Source organism: Artemia sp. Qi Xiang Cuo, chromosome 17, assembly GCF_049724085.1.
Source record: "Artemia sp. Qi Xiang Cuo chromosome 17, ASM4972408v1, whole genome shotgun sequence".
Lineage (NCBI taxonomy): Eukaryota > Metazoa > Arthropoda > Branchiopoda > Anostraca > Artemiidae > Artemia > Artemia sp. Qi Xiang Cuo.
In genome coordinates this window covers 14657695-14679212 of record NC_142810.1, presented here as the reverse complement: position 1 = coordinate 14679212, position 21518 = coordinate 14657695, and the positions used below count along the sequence as shown (strand labels likewise).

Below are 21518 nucleotides of genomic sequence, written 5' to 3'. Positions count from 1 at the left end.
ATTCACAAAGAACTGCTCAAATGTGGCAGTAAAGCAAAGTGCAAAAGCTGGTGCAAATGTGCAAAAGCTTCCCTTAAATGCACAGATTTCTATTCGTGCCAAGGTTGTGATAATCAGTACAATCAATAGTGCTTTTTTGTAGCTTTAATTGTAAGAAGCCGATTTCGACCTGTATCCTGTCCGTGAGAACCTCATTTTCTTTTTTAGCAATCTTGATGATGAAACAAGTCGAAATCAGCTATTTCACTCCTATGATCCATGTGACTGTTTAAATATTTTGAAATACTTGAAGTAGTTTAGTAGTCTACATTTTATCATCATAATAGTATGCTTCTTACGTCCGAAGTTCCTTAAGTCGAGCTGTTTGAGCTGAATAAATGACTTTTTTACTGAAAGCTTATTGAGGAGATCTGAAACGGTAATTAATTGCTTACAGTCAAAAACGTATTATCTCTTTCGGAATGTTATAGGGAGGACATGAGTTCTTGTTAGAGTATGGCATGGAAACCATGGTTATGAAACTGGTAAATCCTGAACCAAGAATCCGATTGCAAAAATAACCACATTTTTGGAATCGAGAGACTCGAATTAGTCAGAAAAGAGATCTTAAATTCAGTCTTAGCTCATTCTCAAAATTCGCGTTTTTTTTTTCATCGCGCGGAAAAACGTAAAATAGCGCGGAACCGCGGAGACAAATTTGAATTTGCGGCTTAGTCGATTCTTCACATTTTCCGTAACATGTTCACCATTTTTTAAGCGATTACGATGAAAAATACAAAGTCAGAAAGCGGAAATTATTCTGAAGTGCATGGAGCGTAGTGATGAAAATGATAATAACTCAGTAACCAGGGGTCGAAGGAAAAAAGTAAGCCATTTTTGGGATCAAGAGAGACAAATTAGTCAGATACGACCCTCTGATCGGAAAAATATCCCACTCTGAAAGTCAGTTATTTTTTCCCGCGCGGAAAAACGCAAAACGACGAGATAATCGCGTCAGAAAATATATTTCTATCTCCAGTTATATCCTCCACATTTTTCCGCATATGTCTGCCACATTACATGTTTTTACCATAAAATGCACAAACCTGACGCTTATCTACCTAACTAAAAGGAGCCTGGTCTCATACTCTCATCATTCTCTACACCGAAACCTTGGCAAGAGCCATTAGCAAGGCCGTATCCAGGGGAGAGGGTAGTAGGGGTTTTGACTCCCCCCCCTGAAATGTTTGTCTGACTCGTAAAAACGTAACAAAAATGGACATAAACAAATTTTGTATGCATTTTTTGAGGTTTTTTTGTGTAAACCCCCCCCCCCCAAAAAAAAAAAATTTAGTAAAACCCCCTCCGAAAAAAATCCTGGATACGGCCCTGGCCATAAGTCAAGTAAGTCACGACTTTTCACCCTGGTTGGGTTTTCGGCGGGTAGCGAGTGGGAGCTGTTCGACACTTACTTTCCTGCGTTCTCCGCCATAAAGACTTACGGGGAGGGGGGGGTATGATGACGCGTTTGTTTTCTATTGCTTAGATTTGCTGTTGAGCTGATGAATAAACGTATCTATCTAATAGCTAAAAATTAAATTCCCGTAAAAAAAAAATGCAAAACTACTCTGAAATGGTGCAATGGGACGGCCTACAGACTATTCGAGGCTAAAAGCGCAACCTAAAAAAATCAAATGATGGGAAATGAAAAAAAAAATCTGGTATAGACTACCTTTAAAGCTTCTACTGCACGCACCAATATTTGTGTAGAAAATAAAGAAAATTGCAACAATAAATTGTGCATGATCTGGATTTTATTTTTTATCCGACTTCTAATCCGAGGGGCTAAGCACTTTCTACCCTGGTGTGCATACTCGGAACGTCACATGTGCCGGGCAATTCCGCCAAGGGTGGTACAGTCCCCGCAACACTAGACACATGCCATGTGGTATACAAGATTTTTGAAAGTCGACGACTCCTGGTTCTTATCTAACTCAGAGAGCAAATTGTTTATTCATTTAAACATTGACAACGCGCATAAATAGTACTATCATGACTCATTGAACAAACGGTTACAACTGCTAGTTTTCAACACTCACTCAACAATAAAGGTCCTTTTTCTTTGACCATTCAGTTGTAAAATTAGGGATTAAATCGTAAAATGTCGATGTTTGCCTGATACTGTCATTATTTAATTAATAAACCTACAAATGCTCCCTTAGCTAGGATGGGAAGGGGTCAAAGGATTTTCCTAGGCGTGGGGTCAGAGATATGAGAAATTGACTATTTTTTAAAAAACAGTTGGTACTTGTTTAGAATCCGATAAACACGCGAGAAGTGAAGTTTCGTTAATGCTAATGAAATAAACGAAAATATTATGAAAATATAATAGTTTATGAACAAATTTCGGCTATAAATTTGCAAATTAGGGGGTGGAGGTACAGCATAGCATATATTAAATGCATAACCTAACCTAGGTACCTTTTTTTGCCCCTTCAACCCCAAAAATTTAAAGTTAAAACCTTTGTCACGGAGTGACCAATGCCTCACAAGGCAGCGAAAACCTAAAGCATCGTTGGATTTCGATGCGGTCTTTTCTCGCGTGTTTATCGGATTCTAAATAAGTACCTAACAGTTTTTTAACGTCTCAGCGAGGAAGGATTGGGGGTCTCTTTGGGACCAATTCCAAGGCCCTCTGCAAATGGATTTCGATTTAATTTTTTTCTTTGTTTATAATACTATACTTGGATCATCGTTAATATTCCAAATTAACCATCCTCCAACTAAACAAGATTAACGAACTGGATAATAAGATTAAGTTTTGATACAAATCGGATTCTGATTAAATAGAAAACATTCTGTCTTAGTTGATGGGCTACACAAAGTCAGAAACTTCAGGCGAGCAGGGGCCAGATTCATATTCGAAATATTGCTCGTGGGGCTCAACCCAGAAAAAAAAAATCAGAAATGAGGACCAAATAGAATTTAAAGCAGGAACTCTAGCCCCATGTAGAAAAATGAACATTGTAGCCCCTTTTCCATGGGGCTACACGTAACAAACAATGAAGAAATAAAAGACAGGTTAGTACTCACACGTCTACAGTTTGAACTATTAATAAAACAATAATACCTACGTTATAATCAGAAACGTATCCAGGGTAGCCTAGGCTAGAAATCCCCCCCAAAAATCTTATGATTTTTTTATTATTTCTATGATCCCCCGGTTTTTGCACGTTGGACAACTATGGTACCCTCCGAAGTATCCCCCATAAAAAATTATGCTTAAATATGTGTTTCGTGTTCATCATCATACCTACACAAGAGGAGGGGGAAGGCGGTATAACAATCTTAAGGCCTTAAAAATTTTCTCTTTTTTTGCTTTGGGTATCCCTACAGAAAAATATTCCAATAGTCCTTTCCCCGATCCAAGAAATTGGCTGTGTGCATATACGTCTATGAACATCTCTAAAATTAAAAAGGGATCCGCCAAAGATTCGTCCAAAGGACATGCCAAGAAAAGTGAAGAACGTTCCATGAAACGCACTTTCTGACCTCGCCCCAAGCCTAATCCTATGACCCTTCCTCCAAGGGTCTGTGTACGCTTATGTATCTAAATCTAAATTCTGAAGATCGGGCGTTTTTGTCATAAAAAAGTTATCATTTTAATTAACAATATTTTTGATGAACTATTGATTATTTGGTACTTGTTATGAATCCAGTAGTCAGGCGAGAAAGACTGCGTCGAGAAAGACCGAGATGCTACATGCAAAACAGGTTTTCTTTGCCTTGTGAGGTGTTCCTCACTCCGTGACAAAGATTTAAACTTCAGTTTTTTTGGGGTTGAAGGGGCAAAAAAAGGTACCATTTGTTTCTGAACTATTATATTTTCGTCCTATTTTGTTTTATTTCATTAACATTAACGAAACTTCACTTCTCGCGTGACTACTGGATTCTTAACAAGTACCGGTTATTTTTCAAGACAGGTCAAATTAACTGAAATAGGTTAATTAACTAACAGGTCAAATTAACTGTAACTGAAATAGACAGGTCAAATTAACAGGTCAAATTAACTGAAAATTAATGCAATCGAAACTAGTTTAAAGGGATGATGTATGCAAAATCGTAAATGATACAGAGACACCAGAAATTAGGAAAGTTCCGAAGAACACTGAGAAAGATAGCAAGTAGAATGAGCCCAGGTGGTATTCATGCGTTTCAATTTCCCCTCTCCAGGCAAACCAGTCACGGATGAAGAAGAGCAGGATTTCCGGATGTACTAATACCACAATCCTCGAACATTAGAGCATTACACAAAAAGGTTATCCAGGAAATATTCGCTTTTGATCGGATACAAAAGGACAATCGTCTCGCCAAAACAAAACTAAATTTTTAGCAAATTGATGCCTAAGAAATGAGATTGAAAAATATTTTTTAATGAAAAAAATAAATCACTACGTGTCAGGCACTCAATTTTTCGGTTCTAGGCATTTACCCCCCCCCCCCCGGAAAATACCCCGGTACTTATGTATTATAACTAGACCAGCGATATACACGAAAGAAGTCAAGTTCGGTTAATGCTTATGAAATAAAATAGGATGAATATATAACAGTTTAGAAACAAATTTGGGCTATATATTTGCACACTAGGGGGGGGGGGAGGGGTAAGCATAGCATATATTAAATCCATAACCTAACCTAGGTACCTTTTTCCCGCCTAAACCCCAAAAAACAATCGTTTAAATATTGTAAACTCAACGAGAAACCAAACTTTGCCATCAATTTATCTAGCAAATACCCGTTTGTCTGGTTTCTTTGTGCAATCTATAGCGCTGGTTTATATATAATGCAGAAATACCAATACCCCCTCCCCGCGGAAAATTCCTGGAGGGGGGGGGGTTATTTACCGGGGAGCAAAGTATTTGGACAGTTTGAAGCCAGAAGAAAATTCTTTTTAGGTATATAGCCACTAACAAATTACAGAAGAATAGCGATCTGAAAATTTTGTTAAAAAAAATAATAAATAAATAAAAAAACCTAGTATAAAGTAAATGTAATGTTTCATTTAAGTGATTTTTTTCCCAAGTGTTAAGCGTTTTTTGTTTTTTTTTTCCAATGACCGTTTTTCCAAGTATTAAGTACTATTTAGGTTAATGTATTGTTTCATTAAGTGTTTTATGATGATCGCTGATCAAGGTTAATGTTATTTGTGCCTTTCATTTATGTTATTTTACTATGTTCAAATTTATTTCTAAAATAACCAAGAAACTAACGAAAAAACTGGTGAGTTTTTGAATATTACACAGCGTAAACTTGATGAGCGGCGCGTAATACACAAGTATCAAAATTCCTTCCCCCTACGGAAATAAAAAAATAAAAATCAAACAAACTCCTCGAATTTGGAAAGCCTTATTTTTCACGGGAGGAGGGGCATTTTTCAGGGGGTACATTTTCAGCCGGGGGTATTTTATGCAGGGGGTATTTTCCGGGTGGGGGATGGTAAACGCCATGCGCATACAGAAATCACAATGTCTAGCATTATGTTAATGATTAACTGAAAGCTAAATAGGATCCTGAAAATACACAAAATATCTCTAAAAAATACACACTAATTAATTTTTTATATAGCTAAGAAATAACAATAATAATAAACTACTATACTGATTTCTTTGTTTCTACAAGACTAGAAATAAATAGACTACTGGAAAGAACCTATCATTATATATTCCGTTCTTAAATGAGTTTAAGACGCAGATGTGTAAAATTTGGTCCGTTAGGGGACAAAATTAATTGTGTGGACGATTCAAATTTTGCAAAAAAAAGGCAATCTTTATTTGCAATACACTTGGTAAAAATAATCCATCAGTATGTTAAGCATACTGATCCACCCCCCCTTCAACCTCAAGAAATGTTAGCTAGTGCGGTCTCTCTTTGCTACTCTATCAGCTTTTAAAACTTCTGGAAAGGAAAAAAATGCACTACTGGAAAAATACACTTTTTCTTTTTTAAAATACAATACTGGTGTGCATCATGCTTTCAGTAAAGCAGATGATGCAAATTAAAAGGGGGATCGAGGAGCAGCCATATTATAATTCAATAGGACAACTTATGTTGGTTAAAAATCTGATTTATTTACTAGGCTAACGATTTACTAGGTTTGATTGTATAGTCTATATGGTTAATTTTCAGCTCCTTTAAATTTCGGAATTGCTTTGCAATTTTAATTTGACAGCTTTTCCTAGCTTACAAGACAAATCTGGCATCAACTCTGAGGTCACATTGAATAATTGAAAAAACATTTTTCAGACAAAAAGAAAAAAATCTCATCAATTGCCTCTTCCCTTGGAAAAAAAATGATTCTACTTCTGTCTTATAGCCACCACACTCAAGTTCTGTCGAGAAGTGAAGTTTGGTTAATGCTATTGTAATAAAACAAAATATGATGAAAATATAATACTTTATCAATAAAATTAGGAAAACTTCAACAAAGAATTATGGAAGGGGGGCCGCCCAGACCGCATTATATTAAATACGTGGCCTAAACTAACCTAACCTAATCAAAATACCAACAAAATATTAAATTAAAATATAGGTACAATGTAGGTTCACACTGAGCCGAATATTATCTGGTATAAAGACCATGAAAACCGGTTATTGTGTCATGTTCGCGATACAGGATCTTGAGTGTGGTGGCTATATGATAAAAGTACCAAAATGAGTACAAGCTAGGAAAAAAAATTAGCTCTGAAAATATACATACGAGTGCCCTCGTATTAGATACTAAATACAAGCAAAACAAAGATCATACCTTCCGAAAATCCAGAGGTTATCAAAGTTAATCCAAGAAAAAAACAACCAATCATTTTCATTTCAATATAATCACTATTGATGAAAACTATATATTGAACTCTGTTCACAACAGTATTATGAATAACTCATATAACACTCTTGCATAGCTTCCACGAGACCAAGCAGCTGCAAACAAATTATTATCACAAATAAATTGTAAATTCCCAAATAGCGTTCTTTGGACTACATTGCAATTCAAATTGTCTATGTGACTCCTCAATTGACCTGAAAACAAATAAAAAAAAAGAAGTTAAGCAGTTTACAAATCACAACAAACATTTGTGTCCTGTCTTTACCTTGTATGCCTTTCAGAGTATTTTCAGTCTTAAGCCAATAAATCAAGCACAATACTAGCTTAGACGAGAGAAGGGAATGCTAGATGCTAGGTCAAAATTGGAACTATATTTTTTGGCAACTGCGATGAATTTTCCCAGTTGGGTCCTTTGAATTTATCTCAGGGAGGGGGGAGGCACTTCTCCTGTGTCCAAGCAGCCTGTGGTCAAGAGGATTTTTACGAATGGTGTTACCTAAAACCGCAAATAACACATTTTCGCATAAATTTATCTCCAATACCCTACATTGCATAAAAAACTGCAAGTAAATGCAGTTTACTCTAGTTTGATGCCAAAAATCAAGCAGTTCTCAAGGTATGAACTGTAAGTATGGAGCAATATGGCTCAGTAGTAACTGAAACTCTAAAAAACAGAGTCTTGATAACAATAGATACTACAAAAGAATCAAATTTTGATACTTATTCAAAATGTATAAAATTCTTTAAGTTTAATGTTACCCATCAAAAATTACAAGACTGAGAAAATTTGCCCGTTTTTTGAGAAAGGGGAGAAACATCCACGAAACATCAAGTGATCTTAATGAAAATCACACCACCAGATTCGGCATATAGAAAAACCTACTATAGAGGTTTCAAGCTCCTATATACAAAAATATGGAATTTTGCATTTTGTGTCCAAAGAAAGATCACGGATGCGTGTTTATTTGTTGTTTGTTTTCCCCAGCAGTGTTCGTATCGAACCTGTGGTACTAGACAGGGGCGAATCTCCAAAATTTTTATTGGGGGGGAGGGAGCAAGAGGGGTCCATATCCGGATAGTCAAAGGGCATGGGATGTATAATAATTTTTTCTTCACATTATTGGAGGGGGGCAACAGCCCCCCCCCCGTGCCATCCCCAAACGACGCCCCTGGTACTAGAGGATCAGGAGAGGGGTCATCTGATCAGAAATCAAATGTTATAGTGCCCTTTTTAAGTGACCAAGAATATTGGAGGGTAGCTAGCCCTCTTCCCACATCTCTTTTTTCCCCGAAGTCGCCTGATCAAAATTTAGGTATAACCATTTTGTTTAGCAAAGTCCAAAAATCTGATAACTATGTCTTTGAGGATGACTTTGCTCCCCACAGTTCCCGGGGGAAGGGCTGGAAGCTATGAACTTTGCCCATTGTTTACATACAGTGTTCATTATAGGGAATTTCATCAATATTTTTGGGGGAGGATTTTTCTTGTGGGAGTGGGAGTACTTTTCCATGAAGTGGGAGCCAAATTTTCAGGCATTATTTAAAAACAATTAGAAATTAAAAGAAATAACAAGTTTTTTCAACTGAAAGCAAGGAGCAACATTAAAACTTCAACGGACAGAAATTATTACATATATAAGAGGGTTGCCCCCTCCTCAGTACCTTCCTCTGTATGCTTAAGTTTTTTTTAGGACTTTTAAAAAACCTTATTATTCTGATTAAATAGCATCAACAGATGCAGCAACAGAGCAGGAAACACTACCACTTCGCTTTGGTTCACCCACCCCTACCCCTCCCACCAAAAAATCCTCCTCCCCAAGGGTCAACTTGTATGTACCAAACTTATATGATAATGGTAATAAGCTTACCTAAGCTATGGATGTCAGGTATTGTGTTATCTTGGAACGATAATTTCGACAGGACCTGTGCCTGTCATCATCAGGTTCAAATTCAAAACTCTTGCCAGAATATAAAATCTCTGAATAAAATAAAACTAAAATCACTGAACAACACTAATAATAAGTCGAACCTGGAATTATTGTTGTAATATGGCTCGGATTTTGGTAGAGGCATTGATGGCCGCTATCCTAGTAGATCTCAAAAAGGTTGGGTCTTTAGAAGTATGGTGGAGTTTTTTGCGAGTTCTTAGCCTATGTGTAATGGGTTCCCAAATTTCACTGATGCGGAACTCTCCATTGTCTTTATTAATGGCTGGTTTGTTTTTAGCAATTTCCAGAGCTTCTCTGATTTTCTGCTTTAAGAGTTGTGGAACAATAGCAATAAGTTGAGCATGGTGAAAATCAATGGAGTGAGAAGGGTTTTCAAAAATATGAAGGGCCAGTGCAGAAAAAGTATTTTCCTCCTTAAGCTTTGTCTTTTTAAGGCAGGCATCAATGGAATCAGCATGTTCTTTTAATCGGTGATGTAGACATCTCATGGTACGACCTATATAGGTATCACCACAACTGCAAGGAATCTCATATACTCCTGGTGGATCTGAAGTGATCTTATCTTTACCTTTGTTTAAGAAGAAGGAGACGGTCATTCCAGAAGGAAAAAACACCTTAAAGCCTAGCTTAGTGAGTTTGGAGCTTAAAATGTGAGTAATCCCCTTAATATAAAGTAATGACAAAAAGGGTTTATTTTTTTCAGTCTTAGGGGAGCTCTTGGTTTTTGCGCTAATATTTCTCCTGGAGATAACCTTATCAATGACTTGTTGGGGGTAGCCATTGCCTATAAGAACATCTTTTATATGATCAAATTCAGCCTTCATATCCAAATCAGAGGAACACACTACAAACACTCTATCAACCAGCGAATAGACTACAGAATTTTTAATTATTGGGTGGTTTTAAGAGTCATATCTCAGATATCTATCACTATGAGTTGGCTTTCTATATACACTCAAGTCAAACCTAGTTTCCCGTTTGGTAATCAGAACATCTAAGAAGGGTAAACTGTGGTTATTTTCAAGTTCAATGGTGAACTTTATATCTGGATCCTGCTGGTTAAAAGTATTGAGAAAGTATCTTAATTTGTCTTCTGTCCCATTCCAAATTATTAAGCAATCATCTACATATCTAATGTAGAGTTGGAGATCATTGAAGTCCTGCTTTAAGATATTATTTTCAATATATTGTAGAAACACCTCACTAAGTACTGGTGCCAAGGCTGATCCCATTGGTATGCCCCACTTCTGTTTGTAGGTTTGATGCCTGAAAGTGAAGTAAGCATTGTTCAGACATAAAGACGTGAGAATAATGATGTCTATGGTGTCTAAGATGGTCAGTTCTTTCCAGGAATCATCATTTTCCAAATCTGATTGTATAGCTGGTATAAGTCGGGGCAAGGGTATGCTAGTAAACAGAGATACAACATCGAAACTGCACATTGTGGTATTCTCCAAGATGTTGATGCTTTTTAGCCTTTCAACTGCTTCTTTGGTATTTCTTATTGTGTGTTGGCTGCTAAGAGTTATGGATCTTAAAATACCAGCCAAATACCTTTCCAACTTTTGTGTAGCTGAACCTATTGTTGAAACAATAGGTCTAAGGGGAATATCTGGTTTGTGAATTTTGGGTGCACCATAAAATCTAGGAATGACCTGGTCTGACAGGAATAAGTTTCTAATAAAGTTGATCATTAATCCTATTTGTGAGACTAAGATTATCCAAAGCTTTTTTGACATTATCATAAGCAACCTTTACAGAATTGACATTAACTTTTTCATATACTTTGTTGTTATTCAGGAGGTTTAATGATTTGCTGACGTACTCGGTCTTATTGAGGATTACTATTGTATTACTTTTATCAGCTTTGGTAATTATTATGTTGGTATTTTTTTTGAGATCTGTGAGGACCTTCATTTCAGCTCTTCTTAGATTCTCCTCCATATGTTTCTTTTTGGACAAAGTTTTTCTGAGGGTATTATTTAGTGATTTTATATTCTGGCAAGAGTTTTGAATTTGAACCTGATGATGACAGGCACAGGTCCTGTCGAAATTATCGTTCCAAGATAACACAATACCTGACATCCATAGCTTAGGTAAGCTTATTACCATTATCATGTACCAAACTTAAACTTCCCAGTAGACCAGTTAAACTTCTTGACTCCAAGGCCTACCATGGCTGTTTGTTTACGAAGATAATTTCTTAAACCACATTGGCCTGACATCACATAAAGAAAGAAAAACGAGCAAAAATGGGGTTTTTATAGGCCAAATGAAGATACTGAAAATACAAAGCGAATATTTCGAGAGGACAAACGCCTCTCTTCTTCAGCACGAAACGAAACGATGTATCAATAAAAGCCAAAAATTAAAAGAATTAAAACTAACTACCTAACAACCATAAAAGCGAGTTATATGTGCGATTTTGTGCAAATCGCGGATATTGGCGAATAACTCGCTTTTATGGTTGTTAGGTAGTTGGTTTTAATTCTTTTAATTTTTGGCTTTTATTGATACATCGTTTCGTTTCGCGCTGAAGAAGAGAGGCGTTTGTACTCTCGAAATATTCGCTTTTTTTTTTAAGTATCGTCATTTGGCCTAAAAAAACCCCATTTTTGCTCGTTTTTCTTTCTTTATGTTTGTTTACTTATTATCTTACATGGTCTACCATAAAAAAATAACTGAAAACACTAAAAATGTTGGCAAGGAGAACAAGGTAGCCAACTGAATTACCAAATGGCTGACCCTTTTAACAAACTGTTATACTGACTAAGATTGACATTTAGTAAAATTGCAAAATTGCAAAAATTGACAGTTAGTAAAACTGCAGGAAAATTGGGAAAGATCAGTAAATTTGCAGAACTTCACATTGCAATCTGCCTGAACAATTTGTAGGGGAGGAAAATTATCACTCAGACATTCCATAAGACACCTCTGATAGCAACCATTTGAACACAAAAAGAGAAACAAATTAGAAGCAGATCTGAAATTTTCACTAAATAAACTAACCTATTTTTGCAAACTTAAATGTCATTAATTTTTTATGAGTGTTTCAAGAAAAAAATTTGATGTATGTATGCATAGTACATTGCAAAGAGAAATAAAATAAAAAAAATAGATGTTTCATAAAATCTACTGGATGGCTGCTCATTGACTCAAATTAGTGCTAGCTAGATGTTGCTGTTAGTAAAATTCCATTATAAATGGTCTTAACCAAAATGAATAAAACCTAACAAAAACTTTCATTAGAAAAACATTTACAAATAATGAAAAATGAAATTCCATGATTTACAATTTACAATCCCCCCCAAAAAAAACTAAAAAAAACGCATAACATTTTTTTATATCCATTTTTGTTACGTTTTACAAGTCAGACGTACATTTCGGGGGGGGGGGTCAAAACCCCCTAGCCCCCCCCCTGGGTACAGCCTTGTGAACAGCCATATCAAATAATAAGCAATGCAAAAACGTAGTTAGACCCCATTTTCTATGGCTATAGTGAAAGAAAGGTTATGATGGTTAGGTTACAATTTGCAGGGGAAAATGTTAAACAGGAAAAAACAACATGCTTCTTGCAAATTCAACTGGACCACATGCAAATAAGATTGTTCTCATATGGGATGAGAAGAGCTTATAAGAAAAAATGGTACTTGTCGAGAATCCAGTAGTCACGCAAGAAACACTGCATCGAGAAAGACCAAGATTCTACATGAAAAACAGATTTTCTCTGCCTTGTCACTCCATGGTGCTGCTCACTCCATGACAAAGATTTAGGTGCTGCTCACTCTTGAGGTGCTGCTCACTCCATGACAAAGATTTAAACTTTAGTTTTTTGGGGTTGAAGAGGCAAAAAAGGTACCTAGGTTAGGTTACATATTTAATATATAATATGGTTTATCCCCCCCCCCCTAATGTGCAAATACATAGCCCAAGTTTGTTCATAAACTATTATATTTTTGTCCTATTTTGTTTTAGTTCATAAGCATTAACAAAACTTCACTTCTTCTGTGACTACTGAATTCTTAACAAGTACCAAAAAGATTCTAAGAAAATAGGAACTTAATGGGAGACATTAAATAGTGAAGCTCTGAACAGAGTGGAGGAAATGTATGGGGTAGGATTTTATATTAGCCTCTGGCAGCTTTGTGCTAGAAGCAATAGTAGCATGGCAGGGCAAAATTAGGCTACTGTCAAAGTGTAGGGAATTATCTTAAAATGACATGTTAAATTTGCAGTGTGCAGAACTAGCCTATTGTTGATACAATTGTCTAATTCAAAATTTTTCATTGTCTAAAACTAGGCTAATTATTATATTTGAAAAGAGCAGTGAATGGGGACTTAAATTATACATTTGAGTTTATCCACCACATTCCTATCTTACAATATGAATTTATGATTCTTTAGTTGTTGATTTGCTTTCAGTTTTTTCTGTAAAATATGAAACAAAAATGGAGCTTAATGGATACAACCAATGGCCAAAGAAAAAAAGAATATCCCAGAGAGCAAATTCCTTACACATAAAATGTTTGGGCTATGCTAATGAAACCTTAATGAATATACCTAGCCTAAATACCAAATCAGGGCCTGTAAGATATTTTGCCACAGGTACAGTATAGGGTAAATTTTTTGCAGTTCATATTATTGACTTACAAATAAAGTAAAAATACTACTCAATGCCTTTTTTATGCTCTTTCCAAATATAATAATCATTTTTGTCAGAAATGAATTTCACCCCCACCCCTATATATAACAGGGTATATATTTGCACATTAGGGGGTGGGGGCAAAGTTTAGGTCAATTTTTTGTTATTCATATTATTGACTTACAAATAAAGTAAACATACCACTTGACACCTTTTTTTATGCTCTTTGAAAATACAATAATCATTTTTGTCAGAAATGAATTTTACCCCCTACCCCTTTATATACCAATTCAGGGTATATATTTGCATATTAGGGTGGTGGGGGGAAAGTTTAAACTTACCTCTCATTTACATCAGAAATAAAATTTACCCCCACCCCCCTAATTTGCAAATATATACCCTGAATTGGTATATATAGGGGTGGGGGTAAAATTCATTTTCAACAAAAATGATTATTATATTTGGAAAGAGCATAAAAAGGGCATCAAGTGGTATGTTTACTTTATTTTTAAGTCAATAATAAGAACAACGAAAAATTTACCGTTTAAACTTACCTCTCATTTACATCAGAAATAATATTTACCCAACCCCCCCCCCCAAACATGCAAATATATACCCTCAATTGGTATATACAGGGGTGGGGGTAAAATTCATTTCTGACAAAAATGTTTATCATATTTGGAAAGAGCATAAAAAAGGCATCAAGTGGTAGGCTATGTTTTCTTTATTTGTAAGTCAATAATATGAACTGTGAAAAATTTACCCAGTACAGAAGTCAGACAGGAGAAAAGAAAGGATAACAAAAGATTCCTTATTCAATCTTTGGTAAATATTTACCAAATCATATTATTAACTTACAAATAAAGTGAATTTACCACTCAATGCCTTTTTTATGCTCTTTCAAAATATAATAATCATTTTTTTTCGGAAATGAATTTTACCCCCACCCCAATATATACCAATTCAGGGTATATATTTGCACATTAGGGGGGATGGGGGCAAACTTTATTTCTGATGTAAATGGGAGGTAAGTTTAAACTTTACTCCTACCCCCCCCTAATGTGCAAATATATACCCTGAATTTGTATATTTAGGGGTGGGGGTGAAATTCATTTACAACAAAAATGATTATTATATTTGGAAAGAGCATAAAAAAGGCATCGAGTGGTATATTCACTTTATTCATAAGTCAATAGGCCTAATATGATTTGGTAAATATTTAGCCTACCCAATCTTCTTTCTGAAGATAATAGTTGCTGTAGTTGTAGGCTAATTGCAACCTCTCACCCATAGCCTACTGAGTTCAGATATGGCCATAAGGCTATAAACAAAATTGGCTGATTTTGTAATTCAAAATTGGCTTGCATTGCCAATATGAGCCAACTAGGCCTATTGATAAGAAGTAAAACCAAATCACCTACCTACCCAGGAGATGTATAAGGTTAGAATTCTACTAAGGCTATGAGATTTATCATGGAATCTAGAAATGTACCCTATTAAATTGCCCCTGCCCCCTCCAAATTGCACTATTGATGCTAGGGTTGAAGCTTAAAAAAATCCTAGCCTCTCCAGCCTTTTTGTGGCTTGAAACTTAGAGTCAAGCAGGGCCTAGACTTAGCTGTTTAATTAAAAATCCCTATGTTTAATTATCTGAGGACTAAATAAAGCGGACGTGCCTAAATATGAACAATGTTTTAAATGCCAGAGTACCTTGACTGTTCTTATTAAGCAAACCGTTTCCTATACTCCAACAATTCTCAACTTTTCTCTGAGATCTTTCCTGATAGGAATCACAGTTTATACTAGATTCAAAAATTGTGCCTTAGGCTAGATTTCATTCAAAATAACAAAATAATCGTACTTTATTAATAGCTTGTGTTAAAATATTATTTCATTTACCTAAAATAATATATGGTAAATATAAAATGAAGGTAAAATTTCGAAAGGTATTGTCTGAAGTGTATAAACTCTGTATTTACGTACGTTGCAGTAATAACTAAGGCTACATTCGGCAGTTTCTGCTGATCTAATATCTTTCGTTTAAAGCTCAGTCAGAATTATATTTTTAAAATACCGAGAATGTGATAGCACTGCTTTGAACCAATCAGAATTTTTCAGCTAAAGGAAAAATGTTTTGAAAAATTTGATTTGCTTAAATTACCACTTGCTAATGTCAGTTAGTCAATTAGTAAATGTCAACATTAGTAAATTCCCATTGTGAACACATCTTTAATTGTTTATTTCAGACCTAGGATGGCTTGTTTTTTCAGATAAGACAAGAAGCAGAAGAGCTAGTGAGAACCTTTGCCAGTAACTTTATGAACTTGTAATACATAAGGACCGTTTCAACATACTTAGAATCTAAGAAAAAAAGAAATGTGAATGTTTATAACTTCGACAAGTATACGTGGGCATGGATTAATGGAATCATGTGAAAGCATAGCTTTGCTCGTGACTGACGAACTGGTCAGGCTAGTAAACCTTGATTTGGTTTACAACGCTGTTAGAGACTTTCATACTGAACTAATGGTCCAAATGTCACGATTTAACTTTGAAGATGATATTTTTGAATTTTCCTAAGTGTTGGTGTCAAAGTTTAAACGAAAGCGGGACTTTAGAACTTTATCAACCTATCCTGACAAATTTATCATGCACAAATGGGATAAAGCAAAGATTACTGCTGACTGAAGATGCCAAGCCATCATCAATCTCCCAGAATATCAGGATCCTGAACATGTGTCAGCTGAATAATACTGGAGGTACACATCAAACCTGGAGAATGGTGCTGGAGATGTTCGTTTTACCTATCTCAAAATGCTGATCCGATGGTTACTGGTGCTTTCCCTTAGCAATATGGTAGCTGAGATACTCTTCAGTGAGTTGAAAAACATAAAGACTGACTATTGTAACCATCTAGAGCACCCAACGGTTGCTAGTCTGTTGCGGCGCAACTACAAAATGAAGAGGGCCGACACCGTTGCTATATCAATGAATTTTGAATCCTCAAATGCAAAAGAAGCTAAGAATTGTGAAGTCCAATGCTACCTTTCGAGAGGCAGCCTTGAACGTGTCCCAGTCCAGCGTCTGAGTGGTTTTTCTTGTAGCTCATTTATTTTCGTTTTTGGGACGTTGCATGTCTTCAGTACAAGCAAAAACCTAACTTGCTCTGTTTTTACTCTCTTGAAGTGGTTGGGTTACATTCGGCCTAGGAGCAATTATTACTGCGACAGATACATAGTGAAATCCCGTTTCACAGGGGTTTAATCAAAAGAACAAGCTCCATGTGAGCAGAGAAGTCTAGAACTGATTTCTATTGTAACTGTACCTAAACTCATGTGAGTGGTGTATTTTTTTTTAGAGCTATTTTAATTTTTTTTTTCAAGGTCTTAGTTTTGTATTTCCGCACACTTAATACATTTCCGAAAATGCTTAGCGAAAAAATTATTAACAATAAGCACAATCATAGGAAGCGCAATCGCGTTGCCTAAGTAAAGAACAATGTTGGCACAATGTATTATTTTTTTTTTGTTTCCATACCAGGGCACTTCGTATCGAAGGAGTTGTCATAGAAACTTCGCAAAGGATACATTCGATTGGAAATTGGAATGGCTTGTGCCCTTTTTAATAGTCGAAAGTGATTGGAAGGCAACTAACACCCCTTTCACGATCACCATTTCCCCAAACAAATCCAATCAAAATTTTGATGTAGCTATTTTGTTCAGCGTAGTGGATTTCAAGATAGAAATTAGGTTTTTGACAAGGACACTCCCCCACAGGCCTCAGGGCAAGGGTTCTAAGTGATGCCCTGGGTGCATATAAGGTTTTATAGAAAAGTTTGTCGTAGAAACTTCAAAAAAGGCACGTTCGATTGGAAATTCAAAGGGTTAGTGTCCTTTTTAATAGTCAAAGGTGATTGGAGGGCAACTAACCCCCTCTCACGCCCACCTTTTCCCCAAATACATCCAATCATAATTTTGAGATAGCTATTTTGTTCAACGTAGTCGACAGTTCTGGAAACTAGGTCTTTGAGAATGACAACAGCCCCCAGGGCAAGGGTTTTAAGTTACGCCCTGGGGCATATAAGGTTTTTATAGAAAGCGTTGTCATAGAAACTTTAAAAAGGGCTCATTCAGTTGGAAATTGAAAGGGCTAGTGCCCTTTTTAATAGTCGGGAGTGATTGAAGGGCAACTAACCTCCCTCTCACGCCCACCATTTCGCCAAACACATCCAATCAAAATTTTGAGATAGTAATTTTCTTAAACGTAGTTGAAAGTTCTGAAAATTAGGTCTTTGAGGATGAAAACCCCACCCCCATCCCTCAGGGCAAGGGTTGTAAGTTTTGTCCTGGGGTCATATAAGGTTTTTATTGAAAGTGTTCTTATAGAAAGTTCAAAAGGGCTCATTTGATTGGAAATTGAAAGGACTAGTGCCTTTTTAATAGTTGAAAGTGATTGGAGAGCAACAAACGGTATCCCATGAACGACTGAGAGTATTATGTTCAGACTTTCGGGGCTACTTCTGCTCTTAAAATTTAATCAAATCAAAATAGCGTAAGTGTATCCAAGCTATCAAAGAAAGTAAACAGGTTTTTTTTTGCGACTGGTATCAAGTATTCTATTTCAGGTCAACTAGAGGAGGTATGAAACTAAATTAAACACTATTATTTGTGTCCAGATTTTTAAAATGGTGTATGTTGTTAAAAATAGCTGAAAATTTTTCTCCAGCATACAAATAGCAGGCCAAACTAAAAATTCTTAAGAAAACGAAAATATTTAAAGAATTATTTTCTTTTGCCCTGAAAAGAGTATGTCAATATAAAACGAACAGAAATTAATTAAGAAAACTTTTTCAACAAAATAGGTTTTTCAAAGAAAAGTAAAGAAGTCCATTAAACCAGAATATAATTTGCACTTTACTGAAAAAAATACAAATGAATATCCATTGTCAGTTTAATATACGTATACTGATATTTAGTAATCAAAATGTTAATATTATTTGATTTATTAAAGTTATAAAAATAAAAATATTTATATTCTTTTCAGTAAAGTTCAAATGATGTTATGGCCTTGGTAAGGCACAAGATCTTTGTGCTCTGCTCAAGTTAATTTTTGCTTGTTTTGAGATTGGCTCGGCTATTTATTGTAATTTCTGCTCGTTTTGGGTTTCATTCATTTATCGATGCTAATTTAGGGTATTTTCACGCTTGGTAGATTATTTGATTTTATTTTTGCTCATTTTTGGTTTAATAGAGTTCTTTACTTTCTTTGAAAAAGTTATTTTGTGGAAAAAGTTTTTTTAATTAATTGCGTTTAATTAATTGCCTGTACGAGATTGGAAGGAAACAATTCTTGTGTTTATTTCTTAAGCCCTTAGATGGTGTAAAAGCAAGCCAAGTTCAAGCTACATTGAGTCCTCTTTTGTTTCGTCTTAGAAAGTAACTATGGCTGGATTTGTTATCCTTACAGCTATACCAGTAACTATAGCCCGTAATTTATTTAGGCTAAAAAGTAAAGGGCAAAGCATTGCTCAAGAAATCTGAACAAAACTAGCACAAGTCCATACACAATAATACTCCATAAGACACTGATCTTCTACACTTGAAAAATCAAAAGATACTACCATCTTGGAATGCAACCTCCCTCGTGCTACTTTGTTTCTACTAAGTCTTTCTAGCTCAAGTCCATCTTATAGGACCTTTTTTTCATTTTCTATTGCTTTTCTACGGTTCAAAGCTTAGGGTTCTTTAATAAGTTTATACTCAAGTTCTACTATAAAACTGGAATTATACTTTAAGGCCATCTATTCTTCAATACAGTGTTCTGGCTATATTGTTAGTAACAAGATGGAATTATAAAATTAATGAAGTAAATGACAAATAAAAAGGATTAATACTAATTAAAACAAAATAATTAATCATATACCCGATGAAGTCTCTTTGATATTGTTTCTGTGTATTTTGCATGGGTAATTAAAAATTCAGCTTTTGTGTCCATCTTCGGAGCAAATTTAATAATGTGACAATACAAGTTGTATTATTATCAAGTAGCATGGATGAAGAATACCAGTAGCTTCAATGGGGGGGGGGGGTATTTTCCTGCAAGATTTTTTTCTGCATTCCCCCTTCCAGATTCAAGAAATTATTATTGAAAAAGATTATTGAATGCCTTCCAGATGGCATTATTATTGAAAAAGGGCTTGTTTTTTTTCGTATTTTTGTTAAAGAAATTGAAAAAGCAACGAACTTTCCCTCCCTGGATTATGAAGAATACTCTTCCCCTCCCGAGGGCCGCGTCCAGAATTTCGTTTGGAGGGGGGGGTATAAAATGGTTAAAAAAACTGATAGAAAATTTGTTTAAATGCAGTGTGTTTCGTTTTAACGTATAAGACAAAAATATTGGGGGGGGGGGCTAGATGTTACCTAGCCTCTTTAATTTTCGTGAATTGACGCCATTGATCGTCACCAGTGCTGTCGATGGGGAAGAGTGGACATTTTTCTTGTAATTTTTGCTCGGCTCATTTTGAATCCAGTTTTTGTGTTAATGTTTAGAGCAAATATAATAATATCACAACATAACTTTTATTATTGTCAAGTAGGATATATCCACATGAATGGCTTTTACGTTGGAAATTGAACTAAATAAAAATACAATATTTGTATCCAAGGTTGTCAAAAGGGAATACATGTGATATTTACGGAAAAGTTAAGAAAGTTGAGTTGGAACTTTCAGGATATGTGTAGGGTAATAGTTGCGTAAAATTTGCCAATACTCATGGTTGTAACATGATAGGGGCTGGAATCCCTTCAACCCCATAGAAACCAAAAGATTGTGCAGATTTTCAACTTATTTATATTTGAGTATTTCTCCCCCTACCTACCAATCGAAAGCACTATAGTACAACTTTTGTTAAAGATTTGTTGCAAAATTTTGGCAAATATATAAATAGTAAGCCAAAATTTGAATTCTTATAGAGAGAAACGGAAAAGATCTAAAATATTCTTTTCTTAACCAATGAAAAAGAATAAGGGAAATAAAAACTGTCAGAAATTGTTATTATATAAATGATCAGAAATTTTTATTAAATAAATAACATTGTTTAGCAACTGATGTAACTAAGGAAGACTTTTTTAATAGTATTTCTTAACTAAGGCACCACGTTATATAGGTACTGTACCGTGTCCAATACTTCCCTTGTCACGTTTCCCCTATATTTGGGACAATCCTTTTTTATTTGGATTGTCCCCAATCATTGCTTATATTCAACAAATTTTGTAGGATAGTGTTAAACCGTGAAAAAGAGTAAGCAAAACTAATCACCTAAATGTTGCAACTCCTTTGGTACATAAAATTTAAAATCAGCGTTATATGTAGGTGAATTTGCCTACATATAACGTTAAAGAAGTTTTAATATAAAAATTAAAATTATAAGTTAATATAGAACCTCAGGGTATTTTTTGGGGGGGATTTTAAACTAAACTAAGGAAACTTCGTGCATTCAGTTTTGTCAAAAGGGCGATACCTCGGAACGGCTAAGGGTACTACGTTGAAATTGTCAGGACATGTTCAATGGGAAATTGAACTAAATTAAAATATATTATTTTCAAATTATTTAATTTTCTTTGGGTGGAGGGGGTCCCCTAGAAGGTCTTTACACTTCTACCCTGATAGATTAAATATCTTTTCGTTGTATTTTATTGAAAAAGGGCTTGTTTTTCGTATTTTAGAGTTTTCTGCTAATTATAAAATTCTGATATAGTGAGAGTCATTAAACAAAGAAAATGTTTTTGTTTTTTTCTTTTGTTTAATAAATTGCATTTGATTTTTTTGCATCATTTCTGTTTATTGGTCTTTTTGTTTCACTTTTGGTTCACTATGCACATGTAATTTAGATTTTGTTTCATGCAACTTTCAACAATAAGTTAGTCATTCGCGCCTCTCTGGGGCCATTTTTTTAGTTGTTATAAATTTACGGTACTGTTTTACTTAATGGTACACACCGCTATAGACTCTATCAAGGAAACTAGTCAAACGGGAGAGACAGATACCCGGTTATAATGGTTTATGAAACAAA

General features: G+C 35.2%; 1 protein-coding gene across 1 annotated transcript in view; it reads right to left on the bottom strand.

Annotated features, from left to right (window-relative positions):
* sdk (sidekick cell adhesion molecule) overlaps positions 1-15227 on the bottom strand; it is a 300949-nt gene extending 285722 nt beyond the window's left edge. Inside the window, exons 1-2 of the mRNA XM_089103497.1 lie at positions 15158-15227; positions 6785-7050 (exon numbers count right to left, since the gene is read on the bottom strand). Of these exons, the coding sequence (XP_088959623.1) occupies positions 6785-6845 (61 nt within the window). The 5' untranslated portion in view covers positions 6846-7050; positions 15158-15227. The remainder of the gene's footprint in view (positions 1-6784; positions 7051-15157) is intronic.
* Positions 15228-21518: the final 6291 nt, after the last annotated feature.